Source organism: Ursus americanus, chromosome 7 (genome assembly GCF_024610735.1).
Source record: "Ursus americanus isolate L20-20 chromosome 7, mUrsAme1.1.p, whole genome shotgun sequence".
Taxonomy (NCBI): Eukaryota; Metazoa; Chordata; class Mammalia; order Carnivora; family Ursidae; genus Ursus; species Ursus americanus.
Window position 1 is genome coordinate 11,619,250 of NC_142133.1, and position 25,385 is coordinate 11,644,634.

General features: G+C 39.6%; 1 protein-coding gene across 6 annotated transcripts in view; it reads right to left on the reverse strand.

The window, feature by feature from the left end:
- Window positions 1–25,385, reverse strand: part of VWA3B (von Willebrand factor A domain containing 3B) — a 218,793-nt gene that overhangs the window by 126,894 nt on the left and 66,514 nt on the right. For all 6 annotated transcript variants that reach the window (XR_015725134.1, XM_045771786.2, XM_045771785.2 and 3 more), the window contains exon 9: window positions 3,640–3,827. Coding sequence is in view for 5 of the 6 variants with exons in the window: in XM_045771786.2 (XP_045627742.2) it covers window positions 3,640–3,827 (188 nt within the window). In the remaining variant the exon portion in view is untranslated. The remainder of the gene's footprint in view (window positions 1–3,639; window positions 3,828–25,385) is intronic.

The window sequence follows — 25,385 nt, forward strand, 5'->3', positions numbered from 1 at the left end:
TTAATTTGGACTTTACACCACTCATTTTATCGATGTGGAAGGTAAGACTCAAACAGTTAAATTATTTGCTCAGCATCTCCTAATTAGTAACTGGAGAAGTAGCATTTGCACGCGGGTCTTCTTACTCCAAATCCAGACCACACAGCCTGACACCTAGTTAGAGGAATAAAATGGTGAGACTGGAGTGGGTCTGTGAACATCAAGGCTGGCTTTGTGCACAAGCAGCATAAGCACCTATGAATGCAATGTGACTTAAGGGGTGCCCCAAATATTAGGTTGCTAGACTTTGCCTGAAACCCTTTACCTGGAAATGCATTTTTGTTTCTTCCTCATACCTGCTCATCCATCTTAGAAACACCACACAGCAAGGACTTTTTGGTCACTTATTTCTCAGTGTAAACACGTTTCCTGGATCCATCCCTACAAACCAGTTTTTATAGTTCAAAGTTTAGGGGGTCCTGCCCAGTGGGAATTTGGGGGAACCCTAAATAATCAACTTATTTCACAGCTTCAGTTACTCCCTACCTCACACGCATCACAAATTTAGGTGTAAATCCAGTTTCAGATATGTAGCCCCAAATACTGAAAATAGTCCCTTTTTTATCAATATCTGTGAGTGAAGATAGCTGTACTGTACACTTCTCAACTTCTATATTATTTTTAGCACAAGAAAATTGATAAAATTCCCCATTTAGAAGCCAGACTCTTCAAACTGTCCCTGTAAGATTTCATTCAAAATCGTCAAGACGTAGTGAAGAGAAGGGCCATATGCACCCCAATGTTCATAGCAGCAATGTCCACAATAGCTAAATTGTGGAAGGAGCCGAGATGCCCTTCTACAGATGACTGGATTAAGAAGTTGTGGTCCATATATACAATGGAATATTACTCAGCTATCAGAAAGAACGAGTTCTCAACATTTGCTACAACATGGACAGCACTGGAGGAGATAATGCTAAGTGAAATAAGTCAAGCAGAGAAAGACAACTATCATATGATTTCTCTCATCTATGGAACATAAGAACTAGGATGATCAGTAGGGGAAGAAAGGGATAAAGAAAGGGGGGGTAATCAGAAGGGGGAATGAAACATGAGAGACTATGGACTATGAGAAACAAACTGAGGACTTCAGAGGGGAGGGGGGTGGGGGAATGGGATAGACCGGTGATGGGTAGTAAGGAGGGCACGTATTGCATGGTGCACTGGGTGTTATACACAACTAATGAATCATCGAGCCTTACATCGGAAACCGGGGATGTACTGTATGGTGACTAACATAATACAATAAAAAATCATTAAAAAAAAAAAAAAAAAGAATTCAAAAAAAAAAAAAAAAAACAAAATCGTCAAGAAAGAGTAAGGAGAAATCAGTTTTAGAGATGGGCTTAAACATACCACATCATCACCAGCTCACAGTAAGCTATGTTTAAATTGACAGGGATTGATATTTTTAAATATTCAGGGCCTAATGTATTTTAAAAACGAAAATCTAGTTACATACGATTTCCTGAACTAATAACATTACTGAATAATGACTACAAAATCAGAAAACTGTGCTGGGGGAGGAAACCCACAAATGAGATTTCCCTGCAACATGGTAATTACTCAGCATCCTGGTACACAAGCCAGGAAACAAGTCTTCCGTCAATTCTGCATTTTTCTTTTCTTTTTATTTATTAATTTTTCTGAGAGAGAGAGACTGTGCGTGGCAGAGGAAAAGGGGGAGAGAGAGAATCTTAAGCAGGCTCTATACTGAGTGGAGTCCAATGTGGGGCTCAATCTCACGACCCAGAGATCATGACCTGAGTTGAAATCAAGAGTCAGACACTTAACCAACTGAGCCACCCAAGCGCCCCAATTCTGCATTTTTCTCATCCAATTTTTACATTTTCCTCCTTGCAGTTCGTTGTAAACATATGGCAATAAGAGGGCTAAAACACCACATAGTGTGGCTGATGGAGCCCCCAAGGAAAGAGCCCTTCCTCAGGAAGACCTGTTGAGCCCAGTGGTCAGCCAGCCTAAGGAGTGGCAAAGAGACGGGTTTCACCTCTGCAGGACTGACAGCCATCTCAGGGGTGACACTGAATGGGAGCCTTGGAGAACACGTTAAGTGACAGTGTATTGGAGGAACTTGATTTCCTTTCCAGTAGTCTGCTGGGATGCCCTTACTGGCACATCTGCTCTGTTGTTCACATTGCAGTTTTCACTTCACAATGTGTGCCTGGGCCTTCATTACCTTCTAAAAGAGCTTTCCTTCAAGTTTTCAAATTTAGAATATTCACTTTATCCTGATTTTGTTTCATATTGTGATACTTTTTAGTCTTTCCGTAATTCTCATAAAGGATCTATATTCTAGAAACACCAAATCACTCTTGAAAGACTTTGAAGAAGACACAAAAAGATGGAAAAATATTCCATGCTCATGGATCGGAAGAATAAACATAGTTAAAATGTCTATGCTACCCAGAGCAATCTACACTTTCAATGCCATCCCGATCAAAATACCAATGACATTTTTCAAAGAACTGGAACAAACAGCCCTTAAATTTGTGTGGAACCAGAAAAGACCCTGAATCGCCAAGGAATTGTTGAAAAGGAAAAACAAAGCTGGGGGCATCACGTTGCCGGATTTCAAGCTATACTACAAAGACAGCATGGTACTGGCACAAAAACAGACACATAGACCAATGGAACAGAATAAACTTTTGATAGTCTTCTGAGTACCGTCTACACATCAGTGTTTCTCAGAGTACGGCCTCTGGACCAACAGCTTCAGCATCATCTGGGCCCCACCTCAAACCCACTGACTCAAACCCTGCTAAAGTCTGGGACCCACTCATTCATTACCCTTCACTTGTGAGCCAGAGTCAGGCACTTTGAGAAGCTGTATTCCTTCCAGACCCATTAACACAATTGAAATATACCTTTCGAAAGTTTTCAATATACACCCTTCTGGTGCTATAATCCCTTAGAGGATTTGGGTTTTTTGTTTGTTGTTTTATAATAATTTTTTATTATGTTATGTTAGTCACCATACAGTATATCCTTAGTTTTTGATTTAATGTTCCATGATTCATTATTTGCGTATAACACCCAGTGCACCATGCAATAGCCCAATCCCCCATCCCCCTCCCCTCTGAAGTCCTCAGTTTGTTTCCCAGAGGATTTGATTTTATATTTACTGGGAATCCCCTAGGTGCTGGCTGGTAGTCACTAGACTAATGCATCTTTAAGAGAGTGACATATAAGAGGACCACAGAGATGCCTGCTTTGGGCATCTTCACCAGCACTTTCTCTCTTCCATTCAATATGGGGAAACAAAGGGCTTCTCTTTTGTAAAGGCTGAATAATTCTGAGACTCATAATGCCTGAATTTCTACAAACCCAGCTCCTGGCTTATGTATGATTATCGTATAATCCACTTATATTCAGAAACCATTCCCAGACTTGGTCTCTACTCCCACAAGTCCCATTCAGAGAAGTGCAAGTTGGGAAACACAGGCTATCTTCCTTCAGGGAAACCCAAGCTGGTTTCCCTCCATGATGCCTTTCAACCTGGGTTCTGATCTGAGAGAGGCCTTACCCACCCAAGACCTCAAGGGAAGCCCACAGCCTGGCCCAGGAGTTCACTTCACTTACCGCATTGGTCTGTACGGACTCATCCTCTGGTTTGGCTTTCACGTCAATGACTCCATCGGCATGGCGGAAGCAGCAGTCAGCAAGGACGTCATAAAAGGTCAGCTTCTGGGCTTTCAAGCCATATTTCTGAAGCCACCTCTTGGAGTCCCAGGTGTCCTCTGGGTTTGTCGCAGAGGATGTTCCTGATTCTATTTTTGGAATTACAGTTCATCAGTGCCGTTCATATTCTATAAGCCATTTGTACTGCCCCCTCAACTTAATATTTACCAAGCTAGAACATGTTCTTTGTCAGATTATATTCATTTCAGGAAGCATGCCTTCCAAACAAGGACTGGCAAAGAATTAGTTCACAAGACTAGAAGGCTGGAATCTGCTGCTTTTCATCTCACTTCCTTCTCTACCTAATTTGCCTGCCCCATGTGTCCATGGAGATGGCTGACAGACCAAGGCCGTGTGTCAGGAGAACATTAAACTTGGGGTAAGAAGCTTTGGGTTCAAGTCACGGCTCCAACGCTTATGGCTTGGCTAAGTTGCTCAAACTTGGGTGAGTCACAGCACTTAACCTCTCTGACCTTCAGCAGAATTCTTTACCTGCAGATCGAAGATAGCATCTGCTTGGCCTTCCTACGTGTGTGGAAGTGATTCAATGAGAAAAGTCATGTGAAGTGCTTTGAGGTGAGTGGGGACGAGAATTAGGGGCATGTAACTTCTGTTGAGGTAGAAGTCAGTCAACCAGAGAAGGCTGGCAGGCTGCCTCCCAGGAGCTCCGCTGTTAGCTTTGGTGAATTGATTGATTCAGAGCCTGGCCCTCAACTCAGCAGGCTCAGAAACCTCCTCTAGTCAGCTCAAGCACCTAGAGCTGTATCTATAACTCACCTTAGACAGGCTCACAGGTTAAAGTACAACCCAGAATGCTAACTGCCCAAATATTCCCAGCCTTTGACACCTGTCCTTGGCATTTTCCAAAGGTTATCTCTAAGTGGGGGGAGATGCTATGTTAGCTGAGCAGAACACCATACAACAGAAAAGTATTCATCTACGTGGCTCAAACCACTAGTGCTACCTAAAGAAGACAGGAGTATCTGGGGGTGAGAACAGAGGAGGGGCTGAGCAAATCTGAAGCTGAGGAGGCACTGGTGTCTGGAGCGGGCTTGCACTGGCCAATGGGAGCTAACTGTATACCTTTTCTCCCAACCCCATGCTCCCTGGTACCACATTGGTAGGGTAAAATTGATCATGCTGGGAGTATTTACAGAATCTGGAAATCAGAGCTTTTTTTATTCTAGTAAGTGGACTGGCAAACATTTATCTGAATGCCGCTGGAGGGAAGGCAGAAAGGACCCTGAGCTCTTAGTTCCATCGAGACCAGCAGAGCTCCAGGAGGACCAGCAGGGGGTGCTGGGCAGAGAGGTGGGTGGTTGTTTTTTTTTTTTTTTTTTTTATAACATGTACTACTGCAGATCAGGTCTACCAGCCCTACAAAGCAACCCTGGACACTGGAATTCTCTGAGTTTTTAAAAATACTGATGCCTGGGCCCTACCCATTTTTTTAAAATGGTCTGGATATTGAGATTTTTCAAAGCTCCCCTGGGTGATTATACTGTGCAACCAAGCTTTGCAACTACAACAATATGGAAAGAGAATTCTAAATTATGATTTGGTGATCCCATCAGTTATGCTTCTACCAGATACAGATTCAAATTCAATTATACTTTTAATAAAAAAGGAGCTCTCAATATTAGAGAAATAAAAACACTACCCATACTTATCCATTATTATATTTAAGGGGATATAAAATCAGAAGAGGATTTGAAGGAATAAAATACTTTAGAGTCAACTATTTCTCAGTAGTATATAAAGGATCTGCCAAGTAATGCTACATGTGAGCCATGTCCTCAGATTTTAATAGAACACCTTTTAAATAATGCACTTAAACCTACTAGAGCTAGGACTTCTGAAAGAAGCCTGGTTTTGGCTTTTGAACTTTAAACCAGTCTGGCATCAAAAGCCCCTTTGTGCACTGTCTCCAGTTACCAGCAGTTGGTTTCTATGTGATTCACAAAGCCTCTTCTTACCCTGTACAGGGAGCTCAAATCAGAGGCTCCCCAGAGCTTCTGATCCCTGAGGTTTCTCCTCCATGTTCTCCTGCATCACAGGGAAACAGCAAAGAGAACAGAGCCATTTTTGTCCGTAGGATCAGCCTCCTTGGAAAAACCCTTTGAGTGACTATTTTTCCTCAATTATTGTTAATTACATTCTAAGCCTTTTTCTCCTCTTTCTTCCTACTTTATTCCCCTCCCTTCTCTCTGATTAACAGGTATAGTAGGAAATAAAATTTTCATTCAATTATGTCCATAGCAACACACAAATTAGCATATGTTTCTGCTCTGTTTCGGGGTTGCCCTCTTTTAAAAAGACAAGAGCCTTTTCTCAATGATAAATTCAAGCTTACCACCAAAGGACTTCCTAAAAACACATCAAACCAATTCTAACAAGGGATTTTAAAGAACCAGAGACTAACTTTTGACTCTTAGCTTCACCCAGGACCAGGCAGTACAGTCACCCTGAGGACATGATTGAGGCTCCGAATTATTCTCTGAAAAGGGGACTCAAGGAACACCCCAAGGCATCTTGAACTTCATAAAGGAAAGAAGGGGCAGCCAAGCATGCAAAAACAAAGAGCCTAGGTGATCCAAAGCTGAAGAAAGGACAGAAAGGGGGAAATCTCCCACTTTCAGTGCTAATTACACCAATTAGTGGCTGAAACTCATCTTCCTCAGGTGGGGAGGGGAAGGAAGTTATTCACTCATTAGAGTCACTTACTAAAGAGTTCTTTCCATTCCCCTGCAGTTATCTTAATTAAAAGTGTTACATAAATCCTCACCCACAGAGCCTAGTATAATACTTTCATTTATGACAGAGATGAGAGCTCACAGCTCATCCTATACCATGTGAGAGATTGCTAAAGATTTTCTCTCAGTTACTCTCAGGAGAAGCACATAGCAGATCACCTCTATGCCACAGAATTAATGTGCCTGGTTGTCTCCATCCTACTTGTCGATCTCAAAACATGTTTTAATGAGCAAGACCTACTGGCCAATACTTTTGAAACATCACTGCTATAGCCAGAGCCACAGCCAAAAGATAAATTGGGCACTGTTTACCTGTGCCCACTCCTACCCTCAAGGTCTCATTCCCTGGTGGCTCATGGTCATCAAGGACCTATCACCATAACTGCCCTCCCCATGGCAATAGTTAATCTAATGTGTGAACTTGGCTGGGTCACAGTAGCCAGATATTTGGTCAAAGATTATTCTAGGTATTTCTGTGAAGGTATTTTTAGGTGAGATTACCATATAAATCAGTAGACTTTGGGTAAAACAGATGACTCTCCATATCATGAGAGGGCCTCCTCCATTCAGTTGAAGGCCTTCAATAAGAAAAAGACTGAAGTCCCCTGAGCAAGAGGGAATTCCGATAGCAGACTGCCTTGGGATCTGAAATGCAACACCAGCTCATGAAGGTGGGTTGGTCTGTCTTGCAGAGTTTGGACTTGGTAGCTTCCACACTCACGTGAGCCAATTCCTTAAATACCTCAATCTCTGTCTCAACCTCTCTCTCTCTGTATACACATACATGCACACACACACACACACACACACCCTGCTGGTTCTGTCTCTCTGAAGAACCTTGATTAATATGCTCATCCTCCTCCATTGAAGATTGCTTATCCAGCACCACATTCCTGCCATGCTAGGTCCATGTGCCTTTCAAGGGAATCATCAGCTAATGAATTAACTAAAGCTCTACATGTGGAACCAACCTCAGAGAGCATCAGGTTCGATGTTTTTTACACTATGGTCTACAAACACTACTTTTCCTGCATGTCAGTGGCTCTTAGAAAGAGGGTTTCTTAGCAAAAAGTTTGGGGAGCTTGAAAATAAACCATCTATGAAAAGCCTACAGCGAATATCATTCTCAATGGGGAAAAGCTGAAAGCCTTTCCTTTAAGATCAGGAACACAACAAGGATGGCCACTCTCGCCACTATTATTCAACATAGGACTAGAAGTCCTTGCAACAGCAATCAGACAACAAAAAGGAATAAAAGGTATTCAAATCGGCAAAGAAGAAGTCAAACTGTCTCTCTTCACAGATGACATGATACTCTATATGGAAAACACAAAAGACTCCACCCCCAAATTACTAGAACTTATAGAGCAATTCAGTAATGTGGCGGGATACAAAATCAATGCTCAGAAATCAGTTGCATTTCTATACACAAACAATGAGACTGAAGAAAGAGAAATTAGGGAATCGATTCTATTTATAATAGCACCAAAAATCATACGTTATTTTGGAATTAACTTAACCAGAGAGGTAAAGGATCTATATTCTAGAAACTACAGATCACTGTTGAAAGACATTGAAGAAGACACAAAAAGATGGAAAAACATTCCATGCTCATGGATTGGAAGAATTAACATAGTTAAAATGTCTATGCTACCCAAAGCAATCTACACTTTCAACGCCATCCCAATCAAAATACCAATGACATTTTTCAAAGAATGGCCAAGGAATTGTTGAAAAGGAAAAACAAAGCTCGGGGCATCACGTTGCTGGATTTCAAGCTATACTACAAAGCTGTGGTCACAAAGACAGCATGGTACTGGCACGAAAACAGACACACAGACCAGTGGAACAGAATAGAGAACCCAGAAATGGACCCTCGGCTCTATAGGCAACTAATCTTTAATAAAGCAGGAAAAAACATCCAGTGGAAAAAAGACAGTCTCTTCAATAAATGGTGCTGGGAAAATTGGACAGCTATATGCAAAAGAATGAAACTTGACCACTCTCTCACACCATACACAAAGATAAACTCCAAACGGATGAAAGACCTCGATGTGAGACAGGAATCCATCAAAATCCTAGAGGAGAACATAGGCTGCAACCTCTTTGACACTGGCCACAGCAACTTCTTTCATGACACATCTCCAAAGGCAAGGGAAACAAAAGAAAAAATGAACTTCTGGGACTTCATCAAGATAAAATGTTTCTGCACAGCCAAGGAAACAGTCATCAAAACAAAGAAGCAACCCACAGAATGGGAGAAGATATTTGCAAAGGACACTACAGATAAAAGACTGGTATGCAAGATCTATAAAGAACTTTTTAAACTCAATACATGTGAAACAAATAATCGAATCGAAAAATGGGCAGAAGATATAAACAGACACTTTTCCAATGAAGACATACAAATGACTAACAGACACATGAAAAAATGTTCAAAATCATTAGCTATCAGCGAAATTCAAATCAAAACCACATTGAGATACCACCTTATGCCAGTTAGAATGGCAAAAATGGACAAGGCAAGAAACAACAAATGTTGGAGAGGATGTGGAGAAAGGGGACCCCTCTTTCACTCTTGGTGGGAATGCACGTTGGTACAGCCACTTTGGAAAACAGTGTGGAGGTCCCCCAAAAAGTTAAAAATAGAGCTACCCTATGATCCAGCAATTGCACTACTGGGTATTTACCCCAAAGATACAGATGTAGTGAAGAGAAGGGCCATATGCACCCCAGTGTTCATAGCAGCATTGTCCACAATAGCTAAATCACGGAAGGAGCCGAGATGCCCTTCAACAGATGACTGGATTAAGAAGATGTGGTCCATATATACAATGGGATATTACTCAGCCATCAGAAAGAATGATTACCTAACATTTGCAGCAACATGGACAGGACTGGAGGAGATTATGCTAAGTGAATGAAGTCAAGCAGAGAAAGACAATAACTATATGGTTTCACTCATTTATGGAACATAAGAAATAGCAGGAAGATTGGTAGGAGAAGGAAGGGAAGAATGAAGGGGGGGTAAACAGAAGGGAAGTGAACCACAAGAGACTATGAACTCTGGGAAACAAACTGAGGGCTTCAGAGGGAGGGGGCTGTGGGATTGGGATAGGCCAGTGATGGGTATTAAGGAGGGCGCATATTGCATGGAGCACCGGGTGTTATATGCAAACAATGAATCATGGAACACTACATCAAAAACTAAGGATGTACTGTATGGTGACTAACATAACATAATAAAAAAATTTTAAAAAAACACAGTTTCAACAGGTTCTTTCTCACAGGACTTGTCTGAGGAATCAGCAGTGGGACTCACCATGGGTAGAGGCATAAATAGTATTTCCTAAAGTTATATAGTCCCAGAACCTTCCTGCATAGAACATTTGGGAGGGCTTATATTTGACAGACCACACTTTGGTACACACTTTCCAACATCCCTGTTAGCATGAGTGTCATGAGATACTAAGCCAACACTTGGCTGCCCCATGGGAAGTGGCATGGCAAAGGACGCTGTGAAGTAGTTGAAAAGGAAAGGTTCAGAAGGAGCTGAAAATGATGTCCAATGGAAAGAAGGAAAGGATGGGGGACAGGGAGGGAGGGAGGGAGGGAGGGAGGGAGGGAGGGAGGAAGGAAGGAAGGAAGGAAGGAAGGAAGGAAAGAAGGAAGGAAGGAATGATGGACAGCTGGGAGGGAGAGAGAAAGGTGGCAACTGTTAGGACAAAAAATCCAGCTATTTGTCTGTCTGACATGTGAGTTGGCTCAGCACAGCAACTGCTGGGCCAAGAATTGTCTGCAGGTGAGACAATGAAGCCCGCTGGGGTGGGCACCCAGATGTGTTGACAGCATGGCCAGGAGAGCAACCTGTCTCTGGACAGTCATACACTTTGTTCACTGTACTTGTTGGCTGACAGATATTTTCTGTTCACCTACAGTTGTGAAAGTACCATGTGCCGAGCATATTTGCCTGGCACTACGTGGGAGCCTAGAAAGGGAAGGAGGGGAGGCAGGGGAAGAGCATGGTAACCCACCAATATGCTGCAGAACTGACTTGCTGGGCAGGTTGGGGTAACTGTTCTCCAGAGTGCCCCAGGGGTATACATATGAGGGCTAAGGAACAAGAAGATGCAGTGATGTGCCTGAAGTCACATCTCTAATATGGCATTGAGTCAAATGGGCAGTCGTAGGGTCAGTCCTTAGTGGACTAGCATACAACTGGAAAGAACTTGGATGAATTCGAGGCCCCTTCTCCCCTGGAATACCACGAAATGATTTTCACTTCTTCCTTTAACGCTTGTAAAAATCAAGGCAAAATCTCTGCAGAAGGGTTCCATGGCCTACCCAAGAGTGTCTCTAATTCCTATAAGCCTCAGTGGGGGAAAGTAGGAAGGAAAGGAAATTGAACAAAGGCAGACACAAAGACCAAAAAGCACCAACAGTGGACAGGGGGTGGGAGAGGAGCTAATGCCATCTCAAAGACAGTGTTCCACATTTCTCTTCCTTTCTCTTCTGCCTAATTCTGAAAGAAGGAAACTGAAAAAAACTTTGCTTTACAGTTGGGCTGTGAATGAGGCAGCTGCAGGAAGAAAGGTTAAACTCTAAGGTCTGGAACTGGCTACTGAGAAATAAGGAGCAACAATCAGTCAGTGACAGACCTGCATGGAGGCTGAGAGGAAACCACCGGCAGAGCACACACTCCAAGAGAAGACCTGCAAAAGCCACATGTCAATGTGTCTACACCTACAACGACACTTAAAATAAACTCACAGTAGTTGAGGATCAGCGACACAGGCAACAAATGGTATGTCTGGCAACTATTTCTTTACAAACAGCGTGACATGGCAAGATACACCAATTCAAGATGCTTGGTATAAAGTGGAAAAATCAAGATTAAGAAATAAGAAGGGAATTGATTGGGGGAGTTTGGGAACTTTAGACTGAGAACATGAGGGTCACATGGCTGTGAGAATGGGAACCATAAAGCAGAGTGGGGATACTGGGATGAAACCAACAGAGAAATCTGACTCTGCTTCCCTTGGGAAATTAAAATAGTGCCACTTTTTTGATCCTGCATCACCAATGCCAGGATTTGGGGGTTTTTAAATTGGTAGTCAGCCTATTTATTTCATGTATTCTTTAAAAAACTTGTTTGTTGAGATATAATTCATATACTATGAAACATTTTTAAAATATACAATTCAGTGGTTTTAGTTTATTTACATAGCTGTGCAAACATTACTATTTAATTCCAGCACATCTTCCTCACCCCACAAAGAAACCCTATACTCATTAGAAGTCACTCCCCATTTCCCTTCTCCTTTCCCCACCATGAGTTTACTCTATGGATTTGTCTATTCTGGACACTTCATGCAAATGGCATCATACACACTACGGCCTTTTATGCCTGGCTTGTTTCAAATAACATAATGCTTTCAAAGTGAATCTGTGTTGTAGCAGGTATCAGTACCATGTAACTTATTACGGCTGCATAATATTCCATTGTAGGGATATGCCACATTTGCTTATCTATTAATCAGTTACTAGACATTTAAGTTGTTTCCACTTTTTGTTTTGTTTTTTTTTTGGCTATTATGATGCTATGAACATTCATGTACAAGTTTTTGTGTGAACATACTTAAGGACTTTTTAAAATTCAGGTATAATTAATATATGGTGTTATGGGAGTTTCAAGTGTACAACAGGATTCAACAATTTTATGTATTTCTCAGTGCACATCAAGATAACTGTACTCTTTAATCCCTTTTATCTGTTTCACCTCCCCTGCACCCCCACCCCAACCTCCTTTCTGGCAATCACCATTTTGCTCTCTGTACATAAGAATCAGCCTTTTCTCTTTTTTTAAGTTTCACATACGAGTGAAGTCATATGATATCTGTCTTTCTCTGACTGACTTATTTCATTCAGCATTAAACAATCTAGGTTGATTCATATTGTGCAAATGGCAAGATTTCATTATTTTTATGGCTGAATAATATTCCACTGTGTATATACACCACATCTTCTTTATCCTTTCATCCATTAATGGACATTTGGGTCACTTCCATATCTTGACTATTGAAAATAATGCTACAATAAACATAGGGGTGCATATATCTTTTTGTTTTGGTGTTTTCTTGGATAAATACACAGCAGTGGAATTACTGGATTATATGGTAATTCTCTTTTTAATTTTTTGAGGAAACTCCATTCTGTTTTCCACAGTGGCTGCACCACTTTGCATTCCCAGCCACAGTGCACAAAGGTTTCTTTTTCTCTACATCCCTACCAACACTTGTTATTTCTTTTTTTATTCTAGCCATTCTAACAGGTGCAAAGTAATATTTCATTGTGGTTTTATTTTGCATTTCCCTGATGATTAGTGGTGTTGAGCATCTTTTCATGTGTCTGTGGGCCCTCTGTATGTCTTCTTTGGAAAAATATCTATTCAGGTCCCCTGTCCATTTTTAAATTTGTTTTTTTGTGTGTTGAGTTGTGTAAGTTATGTATTTTTTATATTAACCCCTTATCAGATGTATCATTTGAAAATATCTTCCCTCACTCAGTAGGTTGCCTTTTTGTTTGTTGATGGTTTCCTCCCCTGTACAAAACCTTTTTCATTTTAGTATAATCCAATAATTTAATTTTGCTTTTGTTTCCCTTACCAGAAAAGACATATCTAGAAAAATGTTTCTACAGTTGATGTCAAAGAAATTACTGCCTATGTTTCCTTCCAGGAGTTTTACGGCTTCAGGTCTCACATTTGGTCCTTAATCCATTTTAGGTTTATGTGTGTGTATGGTGTAAAACAGTGATCCAGTATCATTCTTTTGCACGTAGCTGTCCAGTTTTCCCAACACCATTTGTTGAAGAGATCTTCTTTTCCCCACTGTATTTTCTTGCTTCCTTTGTTGTAAATTAATGCACCATAAAAACATGGGTTTATTTCTGGATTTCTATTCTGTTCCATTGATCATTGTGTCTGTTTTTGGGCTAGTCCCATATTGTTTTGATTAGTATAGCTTTGTAGTATGTCTTGAAATCTGGGATTGTGATACTTCCAGGTTTGTTCTTTTTCAAGATTGCTTTGGCTATTTGGGGTCCTTTGTGTTTCCATACGAACTTTAGGATTATTTGTTCTGTGAAAAATGTTGGTATTTTGATAGGGATTGCATTAAATCTCTAGACTCTTTCGGGTAGTGTGGACATTTTAACAATATTCGTTCTTCTAATCCATGAGCATGCACTACCTTTTTATTTGTGTTGTCTTCAATTTCTTTTATCAATGTTTTATAGTTTTCACAGTATAGATCTCCCATATCCTTAGTTAAGTTTATTCCTAGGTATTTCATTCTTTTTGGTACAATTATAAATGCAATTGTTTTCTTAATTTCTCTCCTGCTACTTTATTATTATTGTATAGAAATGCAATAGATTTCTGTATGTTAATTTTGCATCCTGCGACTTCACTGAATTCATTTATCAGTTCTAGCAGTTTTTTGATGGAGTCTTTAGGATTTTCTCTACATAGTATCATGTCATCTGCAAATAGTAAAAGTTTTACTTGTTCCTCACCAATTTGGATGCCTTTTTTTCCCTTGTCTGATTGCTGTGGTTAGGACTTTCAGTACGATGTTGAATAAAAGTGGTGAGAGTGGACATCTTTGTCTTGTTCCTCGTCTTAAAGGAAAAGTTCTCAATTTTTCACCATTGAGTATGCTATGGGTTTTTCATATACGGCCTTTCTTATGTTGAGGTATGATCCATCTATATCTACTTTGTTGAGAGTTTTTATTATAAATGGATGTTGTACTATGTCAAATGCTTTTCCTTAATCTATGGAGATAATCATATGGTGTTTATCCTTTCTCTTGTTAATGTGATGTATCACATTGATCAATTTATGAATATTGAATCACAGTTGCATCCCTGGAATGAATCCCACTTGAACATGGTGAATGATTTTTTTAATGGATTGTTGGCTCTAGTTTGCTAATATTTGGCTGAGGATTTCTGCACCTAGGTTCATCAGAGATATTGTCCTGTGGTTTTTTTTTATGGTGTCTTTATCTGGTTTTGGTATCAGAGTAATGTTGGTCTTGGAGAATCAATTTGGAAGGTTGTCTTCCTCTTCTATTTTTTGGATAGTTTGAGAAGAAAAGATACTAACCTTTCTTTAAATGTTTGGTAAAATTCACCTTTGAAGCCATCTGGTCCTGGATTTTTGTTTGTTGGGAGTTTTGGGTTTTTTGTTTTGTTTTTTTACTGATTCAGTTTCATTGCTGGTAATTGGTCTGTTCAAGTTTTCTATTTTTCCTGCTTCAGTTTTGCGAAGCTATATGTTCCTAGGAATTTATTCATTAGTTCTAGGTTGCCCAATTTTTTGGCATTTTATTTTTCATGATATTCTCTTATAATCCTTTGTATTTCTGTGGTATTGGTTAGAATTTCTCCCCTTTCATTCCTGATTTTATTTATTTGAATTCTCTCTCTCTCTCTTTTTTTTTTTGATGACTTTAGCTAAAGGCTTATCAATTTTGTTGATCTTTTCAAAGAACAAGTTGGTTTCTTTGATCTGTTCTGTTGTTTTTTAAGTCCCTATTTCATTTATTTCTGCTCTAATTTTTATTATGTCCTTACTTCTCCTGGCCTTGGGCTTTGTTCTTTTTCTGGCCCCTTTAGGTGTAAGGTTAGCTTGTTTGAGACTTTTTCTGGTTTCTTGAGGTAGGCCTGTATTGCTATAATCTTCCGTTTTAGAATAGCTTTTGCTGCATCCCAAAGATTTTGGACCATTGTGTTTTCATTTTCATTTGTCTCCATGTATTTTTTATTTCCTCTTTGATTTCTTGGTTGACCCATTTATTGTTTAGTAGCGGGTTATTTGGCCTCCATGTATTTGTGTTCTTTGCAGATTTTTCTCCTGAGATTGGTTTCTATTTTCATAACACTGTGGATGGAAAAGATGTATGATATGATTTCAGTCTTCTTGAATATATCAATTATTTTGTGGCCTAACGTGTGATCTATTCTGGAAAATGTTGTGAACATATGTTCTCAATTCCTTTGAGTTTATACCTAGGAGAGGAATTGCTGGGACATAAGCTAAGTCTACTTTAACATTTGAAGAATTGCCAGACTTTACAAAGTGGGTGCACCATTTTATATTCCCACCAGCAACATAAAAGGCTTCCATTTTCTCCATATCTTGCCAACACTTGCTATTGTCTGTCTCTTTTATTATAGCCAAACTTGTGGGCATGAAGTGTTATCTCACTGTGGTTTTTGTTTACATTTCTCTCATAACATCATTTCATGTGCTTCTTGGCCATTTGTATATCATCTTTGTGGAAATTTCTGTTTAAAACTTTGTCTATTTTTCAATTGGGCTATTGGTCTTTTTCCTGTTGAACCGTAAGAGTTCTTTATGTCTTCTGGATACAAGATCCTTATCAGACATATGATTTGCAAATGTTTGTTTTTTTTTTTTACCTGTGGGTTGTCTTTTCACATTTTTCCAGTTCTATTGAGAAATAATTAACATACATCACTGTGTAAGTTTAAGGCATACAGCATGATGGTTTGATTTTTATATATTGTGAAATGATTATCATAACAGTTTCAACTAATACAACTAATAGCTTCTCATACAAATACAATAAAAAGAAAGAAAAAAAGGAAAAAATTTTCTTCTTGTGAGAAGTCTCAGGATTTACTGTCTTAACTTTTCTATATATCATATAACAGCATTACCTATAGTCATCATGTTGTACACTACATACCTAGTACAGGCATACCTCATTTTATCACACTTCTCAAATACTGTGTGTTTTACAAAATGAAGGTATGTGGCTACTTTGCATTGAGCAAGTCTATCAGCACCATTCTTCCAACAGCATTTGCTCATTTCATGTCTGTGTCACATTTTGGTAATTCTCATAATATTTTAAACTTTTTCATTATTATTATTTTTGTTATGATCTGTGATCAGTATGACTTGCTGAAAGCTCAGATGATGGTTAGCATTGTTTTAGCAATAAAGTAATTTTTGAATAAGGTACATACATTTCTTTTTTAGACATGTAACGTTATTACACACTTAACAGACTACAGTATAGTGTAAATATAACTTTTCATGCACTGGGAAACCAAATAATTTGCTTGACTCAATTTATTGTGATATTCACTTTACTGTAGTGGTCTGGAACCAAACCCACAATATCTCCAAGGCATTCCTGTATTGATATATGCAGTTGTCTTTTAAATCAGATAGGAGGAGGAAAAAGTTACAGTAAACAAAAACGACAATTTATACTGTCTTTTATATCTACCCATGTAGTTATCAGTGTCCTTTATTTCTTCATGTGGATTCAAGTTACTCTCTGATATCCTTTCATTTTGTCCTGAAGGACTTCCTTTAATATTTTTCTGGTAGGGCAGGTGTTCTAACAATGACATCTGTTTTTGTTTATCTTGAATGTTTTAATTTCTCCTTCTTTTAATGGGCAGTTTTGCCAGATATGCTATTCTTGGTTGACAATCTTTTTCTTTTACCACTTTGAATATTTCATCCCACTGCTTCTGACCTCCATGGTGTCTGATTAGAAATCAGCTGTTCGGGGTAAACAGAAGGGGGAATGAACCACAAGAGACTATGGACTCTGGGAAACAAACTGAGGGCTTCAGAGGGAAGGGGGGTGGGGATTGGGATAGGCCAGTGATGGGTATTAAGAAGGGCACATATTGCATGGAGCACTGGGTGTTATACGCAAACAATGAATCATGGAACACTACATCAAAAACTAAGGATGTACTGTATGGTGACTAACATAATAAAAAATTAAAAAATAAATAAATAAAAACTTGAAATAAAAATAAGTAAATAAATAAATATCTACCCCCCCCCAAATCAGCTGTTTGGGGCGTCTGGGTGGCTCGGTCTTTAAGCGTCTGCCTTCAGCTCAGGTCATGATCCCAGCGTTCTGGGACGGAGCCCCACATCAGGCTCCCTGCTCAGTGGGAAGCCTGCTTCTCCCTCTCCCACTCCCCCTGCTTGTGTTCCCTCTCTCACTGCCTCTCTGTCAAATAAATAAATAAAAACCTTAAAAAAAAAGGAAATCAGCTGTTCATTTTATTGAGGATCTCTTGCATATGGTGAGTCACTTCTGTCTAGCTGCTTTCACAATTCCCTTTTTGAGCCTGGTGCTTTCTGTTGTGAAAGGTTAGTAATTATTGATTCAATTTATTTAATAGATATAGGCCTATTCAAATAGTCTGTTTCTTCTTGTGGAAGTTTTGACGGATTGTGTCTTTCACGGAATTGACCCATTTTATCCACTGACCCAGTCAAATCTGTGGGCATAGAATTTTCATAATATTCCTTTATTATCCTTTTAATACCCATGGGATCTCTGGTGATGTCTCTTAATTTTTGGTATTTGTAATTTGTGTGTTCTTTTTTCCTAAGGTAGCCTGGCTAGAGGTTTATTGATTTTATTGTCTTTTCAAAGAACAGCTTTTGATTTTGTTGGATTTTTCCAGTGATTTCTTGTTTTCAACTTCATTGATTTCTGCTCTAATTTTTATTGTTTTTTCTTCTGGGTACTTTAGATTCAATTTGCTCTTCTTTTTCTAGTTTCCTAAGGTGGAAGCTTATTGATTTTAGACCTATCTTCTTTTCTAATTTATGCATTCAATGTTATAAATTTCCCTCTAAGCACTGCTTTCACTGCATTCTACAAATTTTGATAAGTTGAACTTTCATTTTCATTTATCACGGTCACTTTTTAATAACATTATTCTAGCTCTGACATTTCAAAATAGTTTGTGTTATATTCCAACATCCTTCCTAAATTTAATGCATCACATCTACAGGATTCTAATGAACTAATTCTTCTGCCACATTTTGGGGGAAATTTTTCAGTGACATCTTAACTCTGACTTGTGGAAGCATTACATGATATTCTTTTTTTTTTTTTAAGATTTTATTTATTCATTTGACAGAGATAGAGACAGCCAGCGAGAGAGGGAACACAAGCAGGGGGAGTGGGAGAGGAAGAAGCAGGCTCCCAGCGGAGGAGCCTGACGTGGGGCTCGATCCCAGAATGCTGGGATCACGCCCTGAGCTGAAGGCAGACGCTTAATGACTGAGCCACCCAGGCGCCCCACATTACATGATATTCTTACGTGAATGTTTTTCTGTTTCTTTTTTTTTAATCTGGAAAATACAGGGTTATTACCTATAAGAAAATGCATGTTTGAATTCAACAAAATCCTGGCCTTTTAGCAATATCACTTGCAGCTTATTAATCAGCCCTGTCAACATTCATTTAACTATAAAGAGCTTTAGAGGTGTAAAAGCATGCTGGAAAAAATTCAGTTCTGGGAAGAAATATTATTTTCTCTTTTGCCTTGCCGGAAGTGTGAGCACTTTGACAAGTGTTAGATTTGCTTCTAGTTACATAAGAAACCAGCTGTGCTCTGCCCCAGATCTCATCCTGCAAGTCCTATTTGAACAAAAGGGAAATATATTCTTGAGAAAGTAAATATGTACAAGGGCTCCATAAATTAGTCTGCTTTGCTTTCAGATCTTAAGTCATCATGTTCGTAAAATAGTCCTCATCCACTACATTGATTGGGCATCACTGGTACAGAACAGAGAACTCGTATACGTTCTTCCCTATACATATACCAGAATCCAAAGATCTTGGAATAAAAGATTCAGAAACATTCCTACTTGATGGGCCCATGTTTTTACAGCAAGAATGCTCGCTTCATCCAACAGTGTCACTCACAGCTATTTGAACTCCAGACTTGCAGAGTCAATTACCTCTCCTGCTTCTCTGTTTGGTCTCTCTAGAGTGCTTCAGTCTTAATAGATCCAAACAAGCCTCATCATGTTTACCCCCAAACCTGGTTCTCCTCCAGCGTGGTATCCATGCTTTGGATCCATAGCTTTGACACCTACAACTTCCATACCCCCAAGTCCTGCCAAGTTCAATATCTGAATCTTCCCTCAGATCTGCCCACTTATCACCTCTCACTTATACATCTTAACTCCTTTCCTTCATCCTCACCTGGCCTCCCTCTTTTAATCTGTTTCCCACCCAGTAGCCAAAGGATTTTTTTTCAAAGTGATTTTTTTCTAAATGCAAATATGATTTTAGACCTATCTTCCAATGGTTTCTCACAGGTCTTAAATTAAGGACTGACATCTCATACGATGACCTATGGACCCAGCATGATCTGGTCCCTGCCTACCTTTCCAGACTCATCAAGGGCCAACTGTTAACTTGATCTCTGAGCTCTACCTACACTCATCTTTTCAATTCTTCTGAAGTGCCATACTCCTACCTGGCTCAGGACCTTTTCATGTGCCATTCTGTTGCCTACCATATACTCTCCCCTTACTCCCACCTCTTTTTTTTTTTTTTTAAAGATTTTTTATTTATTTATTCGACAGAGATAGAGACAGCCAGCGAGAGAGGGAACACAAGCAGGGGGAGTGGGAGAGGAAGAAGCAGGCTCATAGAGGAGGAGCCTGACGTGGGGCTCGAACCCGGAACGCCGGGATCACGCCCTGAGCCGAAGGCAGACGCTTTAACCGCTGTGCCACCCAGGCGCCCCTACTCCCACCTCTTTACCTCATTAACTTCACTCCTCAACCCTCAGATATCAGTTCCAATAACATTTCCTCAGTAAAGCATTCCTTGACCCCAGAAAATAGCCCAAGAGCCCACAATTTTCCTTAGTCACACTATTCCAGTTGGTAATTATACTTCCATGTGCACATCTCACCAAGCAAGAAATGGCACAAGGTGCTGCTTTACGAGTGCCCATTGCATGTCTGTTTTACTTACCATGATACTCATCATCTAGCACAGAACTACATATAGTAAGCAGTCAATAAATGAAAGAAAAATAAATGGATTAACATTTTGGTAGACATCATTACCTTCTAACTATGTGACAGCATAGTTCTAAATGTTTTACGTGTATTTACTCATTTAAGTCTCACAATTGCCCTGTGGAGTAGGTATTATCATTATCATCCTAATTTTGCAAATAAGGAAACCAAGGCACGGATAATAAATATCTTGCCAAGTGTCACACAGGAGTGGGCAGAGCCAGGATTAATATTTTTCTAATTCCAAATCTGTGTACTTCACCACAACTTATGACAACAGAGACATCTGGCTGGTGGTTTAATACAATGATAATAAAAACGAGCATTGCCCCCCTCTCCATGTGCTCAAAACTCCTGTAGAGCTCTTCGTTCGAACTGCCTGTAGGGCTTCAGTGTGCCTCTAGCCCCTTCCTTGTCATTTGACATTGAGTTTCATATTTTGAACCAACCAAATATTGAGAGTCCAATCTTGGCATGACTACACGACATGATTAGACTTATTATCTCCAGTGAGTAATAAAATGGCCATGAAGGTTATTACAAGTGAGGAGCTCCTGAAATGATGAGCTGCAGCATCACCCGAAGAAGAGTCAAGTCTCCCTAACCTGGACAAATTCTTGAACGTTTTATGAGAAAAGCCATCTTTTCATTTGAGAGTCATACCTGGCACACTCAAACACACCCACACAGAATTCTCAGATGCATTAACACCAATATCTCTTGAACAGCTCAGCACCTCGGGAGTGATCCACATCCTCCTCTTTTACTTAATTACATCTGCACTGAGGTATTACTGACATACAGCAAACTACACACATTTAAAGTGTACAAATTGATACACCTTGATATATGTATGGTTAAGTTTATATTTATCATCTTGCCAATTTGTTTTCTATTGGCTCTATTTGTTCTTGGCTCTCTTTTTCCCTCCTGACAGATCTTGGATTGAGTATTTTTAATTCTACTTTATCTCCTTTGTTGGCTTGTTTTGTTATTTAGTAGTTACTTTAGGTATACAGCAAACATCTTCAATATATTATGCCCTAATTTCAATTAACATTATAGACTTCATGCACAGTATAAGAACCTTATAATAGCATACTTCCATTTCTCCCTTCCTGGATTTGTGTTTTGTTTTGTTTTGTTTTGTTTTGCAAAGCACTGGTGTGTTGTTTTTGTTTTAACCTGAGGTAAAACATATATAACATAGAATTTATCATTTTAGCCTTCTTCAGGAATGCAATTAAGTGGCATTAAGTACTCATACTGTTATGCAACCATCACCACCATCCATCTCCACAACTTGTTCAGTATCCCAAACGGAAACTGTTTACCCATTAAATAATAACTCTCCATTCCCCACTGCCCCCAACCCTTGGTAACCACTATTCTACTTTCTGTCTCTATAAATTTGACTCTTCTAGGCACCTCATATAGGTGGACTCATACAATACTCGTCATTTGTGTCTGCCTTATTTCACTAATGATAACACCTTTGAGATTTATCCATGTTGTAGCCTGTGTCAGAATTTCCTTTCTTTTAAAGGCTGAATAATATTCTATTGTATGTACATACCACTGTTTATTTATCCAGTCATCTGTCAGTGGACATTTGGGTTGTTCATCTTTAGAACTTAAAATGCTGTTATTCCTCTTCTGCTTTTATGTTATTGTTGTCATACATTTTACTTATATGTATGTTATAGACCCCACAGTACACATATTATTTTTGTTTAAACAGTCAATTGTGTTTTAAAGATATCTAAACAGAAAAATATTATATATTTATTCATGTAGTTATCTCCTGTGTTCTCTATTCTTTTTTGTAGCTTGATTATTTCCATTCATTTTTCCATTTAAAAATATCATTATCCTCCTGCCTGAAGGGCTTCCTCTAATATTTCTTGAAGTGCAGATATGCTGATAAAAGCTCTTTCAGCTTTCGTATATCTGAAAACATCTGTATTTTGCCTTTTTATTTTTGAAAGATATAGATTATAGAATTCTAGGTTGAAAATTTAAAGTACTGAAAGGAAAAATAAATGTTTCTCCCCTATCTTCTCACTTGCAACAAGAATTCTAATGTCATGGTTATCTTTATTCCTTTGTATATAACATTTCTTCTATTTCCTCTAGTTACTTTTATGATTTCCTCTGTATTATTGGTTTTGAGCAAATTGATTATGATGTCCCTTGGTATACTTTCCCTCATTTTCTTATACTTGGCATCCATTGAACTTCTTAGATCTGAGTTATAGTTTTCACCAAACTTGGACATTTTTCCATCTTTATCTCTTCCAATATTTTTCTGTTCCCCGTTCTCTCCTCTCCTTGGAAATTCCATCTTCATGTATATTTTGGCCAGTTGAAGCTCAATGATGCTCTTTTGTTATTTGTTTGGTTTTTATTTGTGTATTATTCTTTTTCTCTGAGTGTCTCATGTTGAATAGTTTCTATTGCTGTGTCTTCAAGTTCTCTTATCTTTCCCCCTGCAATGTCTAATCGGCCCATTGATTCCATTCAGCATGTCTTCATCTAAGATATTTTCTTCCCTAAAAGTTTCTCATCTCTTAAAGTTCAACATTTTCCTTTAAAAAAAAAAATCATTCCTCTTTCTACTTAAATGTTTGAACATATGAAACAGTTATAATAACTGAATTTCTTTTTCTGCCAAGCCTAATATATCAGTTCCCAGTGAGTCTGGATTGGATTGATAGATTATTAAGGGAAACATTTCCAGCTTCTTTTCACACCTAGTAATCTCTGATTGGAAGCCAATTGTGAATTTCACCTTGTTGGCTACTGGTTTAGTATTCTTTTAAATATTCTGGAACCTTGTTCTGAGATGCAGTTTCATTACCTATAAAGAGTTCTTTCCTTCATGTCTTGCTTTGATGATTTCCTAGGAGGGCCCAGAGCTCCACTGAATGCTACTCATTCCCCATTACTGAGGCAAGACCTTCCCAAGCAGTCCACCCGGTGCCCCATGAGTTATGAATTATCCACTATGGCTGTTAAGAACAGGTACTGTTCCTGGCCCTGTGTGAGCACCAAGGCTTTTCCTCCTAATGCTTCCCAATGGATCTTCCCCAGCCTCAGCTAATCTTCCCACATGAAAGAGTTCCTCCATACTGAGCTGAATTTTCAAGGGGGCCTCTACAGATTTCCAGAGTTCTCTCTCCATGTACCTCTCTCCTCCCTGGTAATTTGTCCTACAAAATCTAGATTTCTTGGTCTCCCTGGACTCTAAGCTCTGCCTCACAGAATCAGAAGTTTGTTGTGCTCCACCTGGGATTCTTCTCCCTACACCATGGCCTAGAAACTCTGTCAAAGCATTAGGTTGAGATAAATCATAGAGATCACCTTGGATATTCCCTGTATCTCAGGGATCACTGGCCTTCATTGCTTGGGTGTCCAGTGTCTTTAAAAACCATTATTTCAGGGATGCTGGGTGGCTCAGTTGGTTAAAAACCATTATTTCATATATTTTTGTCTGTTTTTTCCCCCAGAGAATTTTCATGTCCTACTCTTGGTAATTAAAAGAGGTCAAAATTATCAGTTATGAGTATCTAGCCTCACCATCTTTTTATCCTAAGCATCAGGCTGATGAGTCATCCCTGCCAGAAATTGCCCTCCTGGCCTATGGTAACCATATGCCAGCTGGTCTCTGAACCAGTGCACCTAACCCAGGGGGCATGAAGGGGTGCTATGCCCAAGAAGATAGACTTTGTCTAATTCACATGAAGGTTTCACATGCAATGGCAGCCCATCTGACCTTCTCCATCCTAACCCATCCCCCTCCAGATGGCTATGCTATCTCCTTTGGCCTTGCAGGCCTTGGGCAGCCAAACTTAGAGAATGGCTCTGCCTTCACATAAAGCAGACCCTCCTCTGCTTCAATAACACTGTGCTGTGGGCGGCAACAGGAGCAGTTCAGACACTCCAAATGTGGTCTCTGAGGCCAAAGCAAGGTTACAAAAGTTTCAAGTATCATGAGTTGGATATCATGAGTATCCAACAGTGGAAAGGTCCTGACCAAATTTTGCTTTTTAAATAGAAATAGTATACTTGAAGCATCTTTGAAAGTGTTTAGTTTTTAGTTTTGTGTGTGTGTGTGTGTGTGTGTGTATTTGTACTAGACTGACATAAAGGGACGATGATCTATCCTTCTATCAATTACTGAGGCCAATAGCTTTTCTGTTTCCTTTAGGAAGAGCATCTAAAAACCTTCTGTTAATCCTCAAGACTAACTATCCCAAATTTAAATACTCCCTATTTTAGTCTACTTGTGCTACCACAACAAAATATCATAGACTGCGTGGCTTAAACAACATAAATTCATTTTCTCACAGTTCTGAAAACTGAAAGTCCAAGATCAAGGTGCCCTCAGGGTTGGTTTCTGGTGAAGCATCTCTTTGTGGCTTGTAGATGGTCATCTTCCTACTGTGTCTTCACATCGCTTTTCCTCTGTGCACACGTGGAAAGAGAGAGGTCTCTGGCGTCTCCTCCTCTTCTTATAAGGACACCAGTCATACTGGATTAGGGTCCCACCCTTATGACCTCATTTAACCTTAACTACCCCCTTAAAGGCCCTATCTCCTCGTACAATCACATTGGGGGTTAGAGTTTCAACACATGAACTTTGGGGGAACAATTCAGTCCACTGTACTCCCCCAAACACCTGAGCAGCAGGATCACCGTTCTCTTTGTGTAGCATGGATGCTGACTTTAGCCCCAGGCCCCCTGCTTCATTTTCATTCTCTCAGGATGACAGAGGACTCTTTGGGTTCACATTAAGTACCGTGTCACTACAAATGAGCAGCCCCTCTGGACAAGCCCGATTAGGCCCCTCCTTGGGGACCCTGGAGAGCTGGCAAAGCAACTGCAGCTGTGTGGCCCCACACCCACAGCTGGACACCCAGTCACAGTAAAAAGTCACTGTCACCAGGAATTTATCAGGTTGCACAGGGCAAATTTGCCCATGCCTTTAA